The sequence below is a fragment of the Pectinophora gossypiella genome, chromosome 15, assembly GCF_024362695.1.
Source record: "Pectinophora gossypiella chromosome 15, ilPecGoss1.1, whole genome shotgun sequence".
In the NCBI taxonomy this organism is placed as follows: Eukaryota; Metazoa; Arthropoda; class Insecta; order Lepidoptera; family Gelechiidae; genus Pectinophora; species Pectinophora gossypiella.
This window is the reverse complement of record NC_065418.1, coordinates 8,241,941-8,257,678: the sequence shown is the minus strand read 5'-3', so window position 1 is coordinate 8,257,678 and position 15,738 is coordinate 8,241,941. Positions and strand designations below refer to the sequence as shown.

Here is a 15,738-nt window from a genome sequence, read left to right as displayed (position 1 = left end):
GCATCTGGACACACATCAGTGGCAGCAAAACCAACATCACTACGCGTGTTTCGTAAAACTTCACCTAAATCTTGATGACACGTAGCTGAAACTGTTTTTTTTCCCTTTAAAATTTTAGATATAATCTGTTCGTATATTGAAACTGCAAATATCTTACACTTCTCCAAGAGAGGTGTTTTAATATTGCCATCTTTGTCTGGCTTAGGTAAATTGGCTGCGTGATGGTAAAACTTTCTAACATCGGTACCGATCTTATGATAACCGTCGTATATGTACTTTGGATGACCTTTAGTTATCGTTTTTGCTTTTCGTAAATCTAGCATTTGGACTGAAAAGCAATGTACTTATTTAGTAACTAGATTAAAAATGTGAAATAAAATAAGTATATAACGGTAAGGTATTCGTAAATACACTTCCCATAAGTTTAATGAAACTTACATCGTCTAAGTTTAGATGGAGCTCTAAATGCTTCATTCTGCAGGATTCGAGGGAAAAACGTTAGTGAACACATCTTAATTTATTTTAATGGATGGATGGCTACTAATTTAGCAAAAACGATATATTGGTATATTATATAAAAAATGTTAATGATGCATATTAAATTTTGGTATAAGTATCAAAAATCTTTTGTTATTTTTGAATGACGTCTAAAAGTCAAGCAGTTTTCTTTCAAATCACATAAAATGTAAACCTCAATGTAAACTAACCAAAAAACTTTTCTGTGCAAATTCTACTCTATGAGCACAATGAAAAAGGACTTCATTATTAGTTCTAACTAATAATTAATCTTAAAATAGGGAAATTAACCAAGTATAAACAATACCATAACATTTAAAAGATTGATTTAGATTTACGAAAATATATAATAGAAATTATGATAAAAATAATTACGTGATTCCTAGTTTTATTAGGACATTGCAGGCTCGCCACCCGATTGTTTTTTCTTTTTTATATACAAACTTGGTGGAATCATACGCAATGCCCGAATATTTTTTCTATATTTTCACAGCAGCCAGAAAGTTGACTTTTAAATAAAAATATATTAAGACTTTTATAAAAGATTCCAATAGTATATCAGGTGTACACGTGTAGGTCCTACCCTATTAACGTCCATTTTATGTTTGCAATGGAACTAAGTACAATAAAGAATAAATATAAATAAACATTAATTACTATCTAAGCTAGACAAACAAAGTTAATCACACAAAGTACAATATATCTACTGGCGAAGTTTTTATCCTGTTAGCATAACTAATGAACATACCAATCGTCTCTATGAGCTATTCTCTTATCATTTCTACCGCGTAACACCCATCCTTGCCCATAACTCTTGTGCGTATCCTCTAAAGGTTCATCGTCCGCAGCCATCAACTGGATGAGAAACATACGACGAGGCTTGTCAGAGAGATTCATATAGCTCCCATGCAGCAACAAGTATGAGAATACCACGATATCACCAGCTTCACACACCACGGGAGTCGCGCCCTCTAAAGGATATTTCTTCGGATCCACCCAGTGGTAAGCTTCAACATCCGATCCTTTGTAACCAACATCCTTAAGGGGACCCAATTTATGAGAACCAGGATAAACACATAATCCACCGTTATCTGGAGTTGATGGATCAACGCACAAAAAACAGCAATCATTGAATGTTTTTTAAATGGAAAATACGGATAGTCCTGGTGCATTAAATATGGAGCTCCTTTACCTGCAGGCTTTCTATGGGCCTTAGTGTGATGAAGAAGAATGTTAGGTGTTCCCATTATATCTTCTAAAGCTTCCAACAAAGCTTTATTAGTAATCAGATCTGAGAAGATTTCGCTATGGAACTGCAAGTCGTGGACGGAATCTACAGAATATTCCCTATTACCCGCCGCTTTCTTCATTTCTGGTCCTTCTCACGCGGTTTCCATGCCAGGATTTTTCTTCAGCTCAAATAGTCTGTCGTATTCCTTGGAAATTGTTTGGTACTGCTCTTTAGTAAATATATTCTTTAATGTAATGAAACCGTTGTCTTTATAAAACTGGATTTGATCTTTTGTTAAACGCACCATTGTGAGATTTTATTATAGTTTCTAGGATAGAGTTGCGAATAGTATGTTCGAGTCAGTAATCGTACTATGAATGTTTGTATTTATCTAGACGATTTTATATTGACATGGATCTTGTTATCAATGTCATCTCACCTCTTACTTATCAGAGTCAAAGAGTGCATGATCAATGAACTTCATAGTAGAATATATAAACATATAGCTGATGTCTTAGATTACATCTTTGGTACTTCGGATAATATTTTACTTAATTATAAAAATGAGTAGCCTCCTGAGATTTTGAAACTATAATGAACCATTGGAAACATTTCTTATCTTTAGAAAAAATATAGTTTCTAGTAAGTCCTAGATTCTCAACCACTGATTCAAATCAGATGCTATAGAGCTCTTAAAACCATTAGCTCATAATTCTTCACCAATCCACAATTAAGTTGTGGTGTAAATATACACTAATTTTATTTGTTCCAATGGACACAGAGGGCAAACAATTACAGCATAAATAACAATTATAGCTACATAATGGACTTGTAAAACAAGCATCAAGCAATTCAAGGTATTTACAGATTACAACTATAAAACTAAATATAGATGCGAAGATTAAACTGATAAAGAAAACAATAGCGTTTAGTTTTGTTAAAAATCAAAGAAGCCCTTCGTGTTTGTAATACAGTTTATACTTCAGTGAGTGAATAGGATGGCCTCAGTGGTCCAGTGGTTGTCCATTGGGCTCGCAATCACGGTCTCGCGTTCGATACCCGGTAGAGACATAATCACAAAATGACTTTGACTTTGTTTGTGTATGCAGTTTGGTTAGGACATTGCAAGTTGGTCGCTTAATTGTCCAAAGGTCAGATTGTGCAGCAGTTTTAAGTGGATGAGACATTTGTTTTTACCGTGTACTGCCGCCCTTTGACATTTGCAAATATTAAATTAAAACACTGTAAGTAAGTGTGCAGTGTTTTAGACCCCATGATCACTTATCACCATACGGTTCATCTTAATATACATGTTGGCGTCAAATCAAGCAATCCCGTTGCCTAGATTTGTTGATTATATGGCGGATAGCAATGGGGGTGTAATGTTTTTTTTATATATTACCATAATTTTGTGAACTTTTACTCTTTCTCTCTCTCTCTCTATTTAAGAGCTGCGCTCTTGTCGGTGGAGTAACCACCATTCCTCTCTTCTTCCCGCCAAAACCTTCACCTCCCGATAAGACACGACCTGCACCTTCTCTTTTATTTGTTTCATAAATGTTATCCTAGGTCTACCCCTTCCTCTCTTCCCTTCAATTTTTCCTTCTATAATGTTTGTTATAAATGAATCGTGTCGTATCAGGTGGCCAATCATATTTCCTCTCCAAACAAACAATACTCTTTATTATACATTAATTCTGAGATCTTTAATTTTGCTCGCTAATAACTCATCTTAGGGTTTTGTATCAAACGTGTCTACAAGTTGTGTTTTAACTACTCCTTGTAGCTTTTCCAACAACGTGATAACACAGCATCACGCCTGTATCCCGCAAGGAGTAGATAGAGCTATACTGTACACTGTATTCGCCAACTATTTTGAAGACCCATGTAATAGGGAGCGAACCTATTGTCATTAACCGAGCACAAATCCTGGAAACCACATGACATCATCTTCAATATCACATTCAATTGTTTAGACGTTTTAACGACCTCCGTGGTCCAGTGGTTGAGCGTTGAGCTCACGATCCGGAGGTCCCCGGTTCGATTCCCGGTGGGGACATATCACAAAAATCACTTTGTGGTCCCTAGTTTGGTTAGGACATTACTGGCTGATCACCAGATTGTCCGAAAGTAAGATGATCCGTGCTTCGGAAGGCACGTTAAGCCGTTGGTCCCGGTTGCTACTTGCTGATGTAAGTAAGTAGTCGTTACGTGAGCCATGTCAGGGGCCTTTGGCGACTCAATAGTAACCCTGACGCCAGGGTTGATGAGGTTGGTAATCTACCTCACAACCCACACAATGAAAAAGAAGAATGGTTTAGGAGCCCGAGTTGGGATTCAAACCCGTGACACTACAATGTGAGTTACGCGTTCTCCGAACATGGCTATCACGGAGTATTACAGAGTACGGTCACGAGCATTAATATGTATATACTTTGGTACCATGTCACATTAACTTTTTTGACAAATTGAACTTATAAGTCTCACTAAATGTCAAATATGTTAGTGCGACAGAGTCCTAAAGTGGGTACATTATATTGCTCATGAATGTACTTTTTTTTTGACGTGCCTTATTGTAGATTTGCCGCAGATGGCATTATCTACTTGACCGGAATTTACGTAGTACCTCTACCTATATAAAAGAAGTAAAAAATGTTTTGTGCATATAAACATACACCATGTGACTAAAGACGGTAATGTCTAAGTATCTAGAGATAATAACAGAGTGTCAGATAAACGAACGGCTTCTCGTTAAGCAATTATAAGGCTGTCAGTATCAAGTGGTGTAATTTCATGCATCGTACGGAAACCGTGACTCGGCAGTATTTATTGTAGAGGACAAATCGTGAGCCTTGGAGCATTGGATGTTTTTCCAACCGGTCTCTCCTGCATATTTGGATGGTCTTGACAGCTCTCCTTTTCTATCTGTTCATCGTGAATAGTCCGGCAAACAAATCTAAATCAATTGATGTAAAAACCTTTTTCACAGCCATAACATGTTCATTAGGTCTCTACATAACAAAACATCATGTCTGTATCCCAAAAGGATCCTACAGGCGTATTGAATAGTATACAGCATACCTTATACAATATGTACCTTCGAATTTCGAAATTCAAGAGTTTCTGAAGTAACGTATACAAATGATTCTATTAAAAGCGAAAAAATGTACTAAAATACTGATTCCATATCCTATTTGCAAGCAAAAACCGCCCACAAAATAATTTTATTAATAAAATCCCAATTATAATAAGAAAAAAATCATACAATTTATAAAAAGTCAATATTTTTAAATACATCACATAATACAAAAGAAATAAAAAGTTGGTTAAAATTGTGGTTTATTAATTTAAAAAAATTATTAAAGGCCGTTTCGAATTTAAAATAAAACACTATTATAGTAATCACTATTCAATTTTAATTTCTACTCCAAAAACGATATTGTGTTAATTTATAGGAAATGTTTGTTCAATTTTTATGCAAATATGAAACTTTTGGGGTCATACTCGTACATACACTTGGCCGACCAGTAGGATGCCTCGCAAATATCCTTGTACTTTTTGGCTGAAACAAAACAAAATCAATTAAGTATTTGCTAAAGATGCTTTTAAGTGTCAACTGAGTACTGTTTTTCCGTACATAGGTAATTTTCTATACAGCAAGCAAGGTTGTTTAAATCGCTTATAAAGATAAGTCTATGTTTTGTTACACTTTATTACTATTATTATTTGTATGTCGTTTCCATATCTCGGGCGGATTGGAGTCCCGGACTTATGGAAGGCGTGCGTGGGGCCGAAGCCAACACGAAGAGGCCCCTTAAAACAATTTAATCTAAATGTTGTGTGACACCAACCGGCAATTATCCCTGTATGCACTATGGGAGTGCACAAAAACAATCCCAAGTTCGTGTAGGACTATTGCAGATTATGGGAACAAAGGGAACTTGGCTATTTATTATCATTAATGTTTGTATAAGTACACGTGTATACCCAAGCCAATAATACTTATAAGCCCGGATCCCCGTTTTCTTAAATATACGCTCAACCATTACTAATTAACCGACTTCATACAAAAAACATCAACGAGATAATTGTTATTCCATAATAATAATTTTGACTATAACTTTATAACAATTTCACCCGTATGTGAAATATACACATAATATGTAATGTGGGTGCTAATTTTTTTATGTCGGTTAATAAAATACTGAAGATCATAGCGTTATCTCATTTTTCACAGGATCCGCTTACCTAACCTGAAGATTTGACAGAACCGATTTTGTACAGAAGCGACTGCCAAGCGAAGCGAAGGGAAAACCAATCCAATATAGGTTAGGACACATACTTACAAAATGCATTTCTCGGGGATATGGGTTTGCTCACGATGTTTTCCTTCACCGCTGAGCACGTGATAACCATTTATGATTCAAACATGAATTCGAATACAAAATGTAAAATTACTAGTTTAGGCCTATGCTGGGATTCGAACCGGTGACCTCAAAGTGAGAGTCAAGCGTTCTACCAACTGGGCTACTACGGCTGTTTCTTAGGGTCTTAATAAAATACTGAAGATTAATGAAAAAATAATAAATTATTAAGTATGGACACTTCTAGTCCCAAAAGAAAAAGACCGAACATTATAGTTCTTGTAACGATCGATTGGTTATGGCGTAATTATTACTCGTCTTGGCAGGGGCACTCCCGTGCCCCCAGATCTCGACGGAACAAAGGACAAAGTAATAATATTACTCAATACCATGAAGCTATTCATAGATACCCATTGTCTATTGGAACTTGAACAGACTTTAGACATTATACTCCTACCTTGACTTAGGACTTCGCTCGTAACTTAAATAACAGGAAAAATATAAAACATCTCGTGCGTCTTATAATAACTCGCTATTCGTTTTTATTTTTAATAGCATCGGTCACTCACGACTGCAATAATGTGCAAATGTTGTGTAATCCATAATTAAATATTATATACTTACTTGTGATTATGGATATTATGACCCTTATAGTGCTAAGGATAAGCCTATCGCCCATAACGATTTTCCATCAAGTTAGAAAGGACACAATCTCTCTGTCTGATTTTACGACATGCTCAGGAAGACAGGCAGCTGAACGTGTTCTATGTTTTTATTCCAGTACATTTAAGACAATCAAATCCTGAACCTCTGATGTAATTTTAAATTATCTAACCACAGCAATGAAATTCAAAAAATCGACGATGCGTTTCGTTAAAGGTAGATAGTGCCCTGCCCTTGCGCTTCGCTTTGCTCGTCTTGACAGGGCACTACCGTACCCCCAGATACCAAACAGGTAATCAAAATATATTATACAAAAAAGTACTTACAGATATCTTTACATTTTTCTATAGCGGCTTTGGCGGAGTCTTTCAGCTCAGGAGGGTACATGATGTCCACTTGTTTTAACGAAGCCTCGTAGTTTAGTTTATTGTTCTTCACCTGCAAGTAAGTATAAACAAAGCTTAGAATGATCAATGAGATTTTCATGGATTCATACGCGATTGACTACGCTAATGAGGGACTTTCCAGACTACTTTCCCCAAAAACAATATAGATGGCGTTGTACAGATTTACCGTGATGATTACTTATTTTCTCATTGTTCGAGGACATAATTGTTCAAAAGTATAATGTAATGGCGGAGGCATTATAAAAATAATTGTTGCTTGATATTGGATCAGATATGGTATAGAATTTTCTTGCTATCTATATTGCTTCTCTTCATTTTGATCACAATAACAATGAGTGAAACATGTGTGGCTCCTGGTTGTAATAGCAAGGGCCAACATGTATACCCAAAAACAAAGATAAAAGATGCATTATGTATGTTATCCATGAAATTAGAAGGTTAAACGAAGACAAATTTATACAGTGCCATATATAGTTTTTTTAGGAGAACGAAGCATGGAAAGTCTACTACTTATTTATAAAAACTTACAACTTGTGTCATCTGATAAATGCAGGCTATGTAACACATCACGTCTCTTTCTTCTATAAATTGTCCTTTCTCTATATTTCCGATTAAATCTGAAAGATGAAGAAAAATTTTTTTTTTTTTTATTTCAAAAATTTAGTACACACAGTGATTATGCTAACTAGCATCGTTAAATCAGATAGGTCGATGAAAATAGATGGCTCCGGCGTCGGGTTAATGATGATACATAGATCGGGAGAATTTCGCATGGACAGCAAGAGAACCCGGTGATGTAATGGTTAACACACTCAACCCGGCTTTAAAAGAGCTGCGGGCTCAAGTCCCGTCTTAGTCAGATTTTTTATTTTTTTTTTCATTTTAATTTTCTCTTTATGAGTTTCCCTAAAAACTATATTGACCGCTTTTATTGACTTCTCACTCCATGCCGGGGCGGGGTTGGAAGGGATCTCTTTTAGAGATACGTTCACCTTTTGTGCCTATTTTTTGTCGTTAGTAGCTATATTCATGTGTATATTAGAGAGTTTAATGGTAGTATAGAAAATAAGATAATTTTAATAACAATCAGATACCTAATTAATAATAAGAAAATATGTCTTACATACCCTCAGCAACTCCAATTTTTGCCATACAGTTCTTTTTTAACATCTTCGATGAGTTTTTCAATTGTTGTCTTGTCATCTGAAACAATTATAAATATTTCGTAAAAACTAGTAACTTGCAAAATACCCTAAGCTTTCTGGATCAATAAAATAACATACTTACCTTGTAAATAATCTAATATCGGTACGTTATTTGACTGAAACTATCATTATCTGAACGTGATCACTTTCAGATAGTGATCCTTAAGATTTCAGATTATGTTAAAAACATACAAACACGTTTTTACAAAGCACACTGTTAAAATTACGAGAATATTAAATAGCACTTACGGCATCAGTACTGCATGCTAAGATGACCACTACCAACATACACAGTTCCTTCTGATCCATCATCATCCCCTTCTTCTCCGCTATTCTTAATCCGACTGTTTTTTTCTTCACCCTGCTTAACCATATAAACTTACCTTGACTTGATTACTTATGGCTAATTCTTTCAATTTTTACTCCACGAAACATACTTTCTAGACCATTTTAGTTTTCAATGCTTTCTTTCTAAGCGATTGAAGATGGATCAATTAAGAAACAAAGCAGTGTATAGAGAAGTATATTACTTGAATCCTGCTTGAAACAGAACATCGTATACGAGAAATGAGTTTAAGAGTAATAAGGTGTAGTTGCAGCGGATCCTATGGTATCATCAACTAGGTAAACACACTCGTTGGCAAGGTAAATAGACGTGAATTAAGAAATGCTAATATCACATGGGAAGTATCTTGTTAACATTACAAGCAATCTTTTAAAAATAGATTAAAAACCTTACTTTGTTTACTGTAATTAGACCTTGATGGTTCGTGCAAAGCTAAAAGATTGCATAACCATAAGCATTTTCCTTACACTTTTCTAACGTTTCCAAAATATTAATAAATTGCGCAGCACTATATGACGAATAAGAAATTAAACCAACCAATAAAATCATCAAGTGTATATTAGTCCCTCAAATATAAATAATGTATTATATAAGTACATTCAAATTGGAATATGAATTTCAAATGACGAATCATGGAAATACAAAGTTAGCTGGATCAGCTTCGTACATGCATTTGGCTGTCCAGAATGAAGCTTCGCATATGTCTTTGTACTTTTTACCTGAAAAATATAAACCAAAAAATACTTAACATAATCACAATACTTATTATCTATTTACAATATGTGGAGCACACACATTTCAAAGTGCAAAAAGCTATATATATATTCAGTGTTGGTTTAATAGCAATGTGTAAATATATTTTAAAAACGTATTTTTTTGTACGTTATCGGCTTTGATTTTCGTAATTATCACGATGTGAAGACATGTAATCTCAAGAATCAAATCAAATATATAATCATTAAGTAAATGATGTAACTATTAATTTTTATAAATTTATTTGACGCAATAATTACTCCAAAAACTTCAAAACAATTCAATGCTATGTTATAGCCGACATTGTAAAAAGTGAATAAAATTTTCAATTCAACGCCTTACCAACGCCCTTGCATTGTTCTATGACCGCTTTCACACCGTCCTTCATCTCAGCTGGAAACATCATGTCCACTTGTTTGATCATCGCGTCATGATTGATCTTGTTGTTCTTTACCTAAAATAATGTCGACTGGATTGAGATTCTAATAAGGTAAACGCTCCTATTAACGCCACCCAAAAATCGACATCGTTTACCGCCACCTTTTTTAAATTGCGGATATTTTGAATTGTGTCCGAGATAGAAAATTGATTCAAATGTCAAAAGATACATGTATTAATTGACTATGAAACGAACATACCCCTGAGCGTGGGCAACAACAGTCTAATTTGTGATTGGTCTGTAAGTGTGCAGTGTCCGCGCAAGCAACGCGCTCCATACAAGCCACTACTGAAATGCATAAGCATACAACATTTTTTTCTTAAGGTTTTGTGTCCGATGAAACATAATTTTTCTTCATTTTAGTAATTATAACTACTTGTTAATACGTTTAAGAACTGAGAAAGCATGCTATATTTGATATTTGTGTTAGTTTTAAATGATTAATTTGAGTTTTAAAATGTGGCGGTGATAGAAGCATACATTTGCAGTTTAGTTACTATTACCGCCACCTATGGCGGCGATCGATATTTGTATGATATTTGTATTTTTTAATTATTTAAGGTAACATGCCCAATCATTCATAATGTTATCATCTTATTTTATAGTATGGTTCACGAACTATATAAAAATCTATTAACGCCACACATTTGGTGGAATTGAAGTATCCTGTGCTGCATATAAGTTAATGTATTTTTTTAAGAAATGTATGAACAAGTAGTTGAAGTAATTATGAATTTCTAATTTAAATACTTTAGATATTTATTAAAATATGCTTTGAAACTGGTTATTACATACGTAGCTCTCATTTTGAATATTTATTTGTTTTCTTAAGGCTAATTTTTATGTGGCGGAAATTGAAACACAGAAATTACATACATGTTTCTATTACCGCCACCATAGATTCCCTCTTATGATTTATAGACAGGGTGATGCATTATTTTTCGGACTGACAGAGACGGACGGACAGACCGAAACGGACGGTCAGATAGAGACAGACGGATGGACAGACCGAAACGGACGGACAGATAGAGACAGAAGAACAGACAGAGACAGAAGGACAGGCAGAGACAGACGGACGGACAGAGACAGACGGATAGACAGAGACAGAAGGACAGACAGAGACAGGCGGACGGACAGAGACAGACGGACGGACATAGACAGACGGACGGACAGAGACAGACGGACGGACAGAGACAGACGGACGGACAGAGACAGACGGATAGACAGAGACAGACGGACCGGCAGAGACAGATGGATAGACAGAGACAGACGGATGGACAGACGGACGGACAGAGACAGACGGATGGACAGAGACAGACGTCAATTATGTATATAAATCTATGAAACCAAAAGATTTTTCTGTAGTTTATGTCATAATTCATTTAATAAAAAAATAACAATAATAATAAAGTTTATTGAAAACTCCTCATACAGAATCATTTCGTCGACTCCCGAAATCCTGAGGGAGATTGGGAGTTTCTATAGACAGCTATATTCCACGAAAACATCAGGCGAAAGCATGGCTCGAGACCCTCGAGCCAAGCTTACCCGACACTACACTGAAGATATCCCGGACGTCAGCCTGTACGAGATTAGGATGGCCCTCAAACAGCTCAAAAACAACAAAGCGGCAGGAGATGACAGAATCACAGCAGAACTTCTGAGAGCGGGCGGAACGCCAATACTCAAAGCCCTCCAGAGGCTCTCCAATTCCGTCATATTTCAGGGCAAAACGCAGAGGGCATAGAGCGGAAGCGAGGTGGTCCTGTTCTTCAAGAAAGGTGATAAAGCCCTACTGAAGAACTACAGACCTATCTCGCTTCTGAGCCATGTCTACAAGTTGTTTTCGAGGGTCATTACGAATCGTCTCGCTTGCAGATTTGACGACTTCCCGAACAAGCCGGTTTCCGAAAAGGCTTTAGCACCATAGACCACATCCATACGCTGCGGCAGGTTATACAGAAGACCGAAGAGTATAATCTGCCACTTTGCTTGGCGTTTGTGAACTATGAGAAAGCCTTTGATTCGATCGAGACCTGAGCGGTGTTGCAGTCTCTTCAGAGGTGCCAAGTGGACCATAGGTATATCGAAAAGCTAAGGGACCTCTACCAAAATGCCACTATGTCAGTTCGAGTACAGAACCAGAGCTCTAATCCGATCCAACTGCAGCGAGGAGTGAGACAGGGAGATGTCATCTCTCCGAAACTGTTCACTGCTGCATTGGAGGATATTTTTAAGCTTCTGGACTGGAAAGGATTTGGCAACAACATCAACGGTGAGTTCCTGACGCACCTTCGATTTGCCGATGATATAGTCCTAATGGCTGAGACCCTGGAAGAACTGAACACCATGCTCGAGCATCTCAGTAACGCATCCCAACGAGTGGGTCTTAGCATGAACATGGCAAAAATAAAAATTATGTCCAACGACCATGTCGCACCCACTCCAGTTCAGGTTGGGAACGTTACACTCGAGGTTGTAGACCAGTACATTTACCTAGGACAAATAATCCAGTTAGGTAAGTCCAACTTCGAGAAAGAGATCTCTCGTCGGATCCAACTCGGATGGGCAGCGTTCGGGAAGCTGCGGAACATCAACATACCAGTGTCTCAAGACGAAAGTCTTTGACCAGCGCGTGTTGCCAGTGATGACCTACGGCAGTGAGACGTGGCCGCATACTATGGGTCTCGTGAGGAGGCTCGGTGTCGCTCAGCGGGCAATGGAGAGAGCTATGCTTGGTATTTCCCTGCTTGATCGAATCAGAAATGAGGAGATCCGCAGGAGAACTAAAGTCACCGACATAGCTCGGAGAATTGCAAAACTCAAGTGGCAGTGGGCAGGACACATAGCGAGGAGAACCGATGGCCGCTGGGGCGGAAAGGTTCTGGAGTGGCGACCACGTGTCGAACGACGCTCAGTGGGTAGGCCCGCTACAAGGTGGACCGACGATCTGGTGAAGGTGGCGGGAAGCCGCTGGATGCGGGCAGCGCAGGACCGATCGTTGTGGACATCCTTGGGGGAGGCCTATGCCCAGCAGTGGGCGTCATACGGCTGTTGATGATGATGATTATTGAAAACAATTCGTTTACAGTTTTTGTTGGAACGCTGTCTTTCAAACTAGGTGAACCTGTATTTTAAGAGACAGTGCCTTCCCAATTTATGTATATATTAACTACATTAACAGTGGTTAAAACAACTTTTTTTTTAAATAAAGTATTTTATTGTACCTGAATAGTTGGTTAGATATCTCGTTGGCGGTATTCGATGCAGCAAAGGCGGTAATAGAAAGAAACCGCAATTTATGTGGCGGTAATAGAGGAAAGTGAGTTTTCGGACATAAAATTATTTTTTATCCAAAATATTCACTCAAAATTAAAAATTCTTGATGTATTTAGCAGAAGACAGTCATAACAATACAAATAAAATAAATAAGCTGCACTAGCAAATACAGAAGTACTTAATTTCTGAGCGGTAATCAGAGCATAGCTTAACCTGGCGGTAATAGGAGCGTTTACCTTACTTATATCAAAAGAACTTGTTGTTTATGATGTAATTCATAATATGATCCGTGGCTAACTATCATTTTTACAGGGGGGTTAAAAAGGCAATCAATGCAATCTCAAAAAGCAATATTGCAATTTGACATTTGCGCAATGCAAAAAAAAATGACTAATAACAAAATTGCTTTTTAGAAGAATTGCTTTGATGTGGGCTTTTTAACCCACTGGTGGTGAGTACACGTCAACTTCTAAGACTTCTTCCAATCTCATTCATCGTATTCCTTCATAACCACCACCTCTATTTTGTATCGGACCACCAAGCTTGTCTGTTCACGTCTTTTGTCTTCTATCGTGTGCGTTGAGTGGTGAATTACCGTCCTCATGAACCTAAACTGTACACTGAACTTTTGTATTTCTAGGCCACTACTCAGTTACCTACCGCCTTTGTCCAATAATAACGTCCATCTCGAATCTCGTCAGGTCGAATGGACTATAACCATTATAACATAGATATATACATTGGAATTTTCCGTCGCAAAAGTATGGAATTGAAAATCATCCCCCTGAGTATTCGTTACGATAGCACTAACATCCTGTATGTATTGCATATCTTCGCTGTATGTTCAGGCTAATCTCAAGAATCACTGAATTTTACATGCAGTAGTCTGCTTTTCTCTAAGAAAACTATAAGTGAAGTAAATCTTATAGTTCGGAACCAGTTATTGTTTAGAAAAAATATTGATCGGCACATTGTTAATACCCGGATTAAAAATACACTTGCTTTTCGTCTGCATAAGATCACTAAATCTTTTGATGGCAATGTATACATTTTTACAATAAGATTCCCATTGACATTCAGAATTTACCTTTGAGCAGTTTTTAGACAGTAATTAAACAGAAACTTTGTGAAAAAGGTTATTATAAGGTTAGCGATTATTTAGAAGATATGAATGCATAGGATTAACTGTCTGGGAGCTGATATTAGGCAGCCCAATTACTGAATTATATAACAATATATATTATTTTTAAAGAACGTTAGGGCCTGTGCCTACAGTTTTCTTGCAGCTTCTTTTCCCCGACTCTACAGATTGTGAGAAGCTGCAGCAGTTTTAGACGGATCAGACGTTCGTTATGTAAAAAATGACGATTCAGTGTAAATATGTTACCTATTTTTGAATTTGAATTTGCTTTCAGGTAAATTGCTACAATATGGCCTTGTTAACTCCCTAGAAATAAAATGAAACTTACTGCTTGGCTTGTGCTATAGATGCAAGCGATGTAACACATCACGTTTTTCTCCTCTAAGAACTTCCCCTGCTCTATTTGCCCAACTTGTTCTGTGAAAATAAAATTCAAATTGGTGTTCTAGATTACAAAAACAAAACCGTCAGATTAAGCATCTGTTCCTTTTTTAGCTTTGTATAAATCATATAGAATTTGCTAATAGCTAAAATGTGAGACTACAAAAATAGTTTGACTAAATATATCACTTTATGAATATTGTTTTTGTAATAATACCTTCTGTGACATCATTTTTCGGCATACACGTCTTTTTCAGCAGTTTCCCCGAATTCTTTATCTGTTGCCTTGTCATCTGAAAGCGGAAATCCTATAAAGAAATCTATCCGAATATTCTATTAGAGCTGTCATTTAAATGACAATACATACATAGTATTAACTGTTGGCTATATCCCAAATTGGGGTAGTATTATGAACTAACTAGGTACCCAACCTTCTTAGTTCATCATACAGAACCAAGTTTTATACTAGCCCAACGTGATAGGCGGTGAGCTCTGTCACCGACTATAATGGCAAAAACCCAACTGAGTTAATAAATATTGCACTTAAGATACATTAATAATTTATTGGTGCAAATTAGTAAAAACCGCCGGACCACTTGCAGACTTAAATGCCAATGAGCCGTTAAAATCACTTACCGTCAAAACTTGTGGTAGATAAAATAAAACAAAAAATATGAAACATGAAAAGAAAAATGGTTTCTGAATATGCATGATGTTAGACAAGAAGTTGTTAAGAACTTACCTTCCATTCCAGCGGGTTGTTTTATAAGGTGTTGTAATTACACATCGTGTCAGAATGAAGTCAAAGTAACATATTATAAGAGCTCTATTTGACACTTCGCGTGTCTTTGTAGTAGAAACATAAAATTATCACAAAGTACCAGAGACTTCACAGTCTACATCGCCATTTTATTATTAATTTCTCGAAGTACCAAGGAAGGTGGAAGAGAGAAAGAAAGGCGATGCAGTGGTATCAAATACGATAGATATAGAAAATAAAATCATCTAATGAA

At 36.6% G+C, this 15,738-nt stretch overlaps 2 protein-coding genes across 3 annotated transcripts; both read right to left on the bottom strand.

Annotated features, from left to right (window-relative positions):
* Nucleotides 1-5,178: 5,178 nt before the first annotated feature.
* Nucleotides 5,179-9,125, bottom strand: LOC126372988 (general odorant-binding protein 72-like). The gene is made up of 5 exons (XM_050018924.1): nt 8,636-9,125; nt 8,309-8,384; nt 7,710-7,798; nt 7,101-7,212; nt 5,179-5,309 (listed from the first exon to the last, which is right to left on the bottom strand). Exons 1-5 carry the CDS (start codon nt 8,699-8,701, stop codon nt 5,221-5,223), a joined length of 432 nt encoding a protein of 143 aa, XP_049874881.1. The 5' UTR covers nt 8,702-9,125; the 3' UTR covers nt 5,179-5,220.
* Nucleotides 9,126-9,272: 147 nt separating this feature from the next.
* On the bottom strand, nt 9,273-15,560 carry LOC126372985 (general odorant-binding protein 19a-like). Of its 2 annotated transcripts, none has more exons than XM_050018922.1 (5): nt 15,468-15,560; nt 14,943-15,018; nt 14,673-14,761; nt 9,828-9,939; nt 9,273-9,451 (listed from the first exon to the last, which is right to left on the bottom strand). In XM_050018922.1, exons 2-5 carry the CDS (start codon nt 15,016-15,018, stop codon nt 9,363-9,365), a joined length of 366 nt encoding a protein of 121 aa, XP_049874879.1. In that variant the 5' UTR covers nt 15,468-15,560; the 3' UTR covers nt 9,273-9,362. The 2 variants fall into 2 exon arrangements, with proteins under 2 accessions (XP_049874879.1, XP_049874878.1); XM_050018921.1 differs by lacking the exon at nt 15,468-15,560 and adding an exon at nt 15,362-15,445.
* Nucleotides 15,561-15,738: the final 178 nt, after the last annotated feature.

Coding starts and splice junctions, on each gene's coding strand:
- LOC126372985 (XM_050018921.1), bottom strand. CDS start 15,436: ATGCATATTCAGAAACCATTTTTCTTTTCATGTTTCATATTTTTTGTT. Junction 14,762..14,942: donor GAAAAATGATGTCACAGAAG/GTATTATTACAA, acceptor TTATTTTCACAG/AACAAGTTGGGCAAATAGAG. Junction 9,940..14,672: donor TCTATAGCACAAGCCAAGCA/GTAAGTTTCATT, acceptor ACATTATTTTAG/GTAAAGAACAACAAGATCAA.
- LOC126372988 (XM_050018924.1), bottom strand. CDS start 8,701: ATGATGATGGATCAGAAGGAACTGTGTATGTTGGTAGTGGTCATCTTA. Junction 8,385..8,635: donor TAGCATGCAGTACTGATGCC/GTAAGTGCTATT, acceptor TAATTGTTTCAG/ATGACAAGACAACAATTGAA. Junction 7,213..7,709: donor TTTATCAGATGACACAAGTT/GTAAGTTTTTAT, acceptor ACTTACTTGCAG/GTGAAGAACAATAAACTAAA.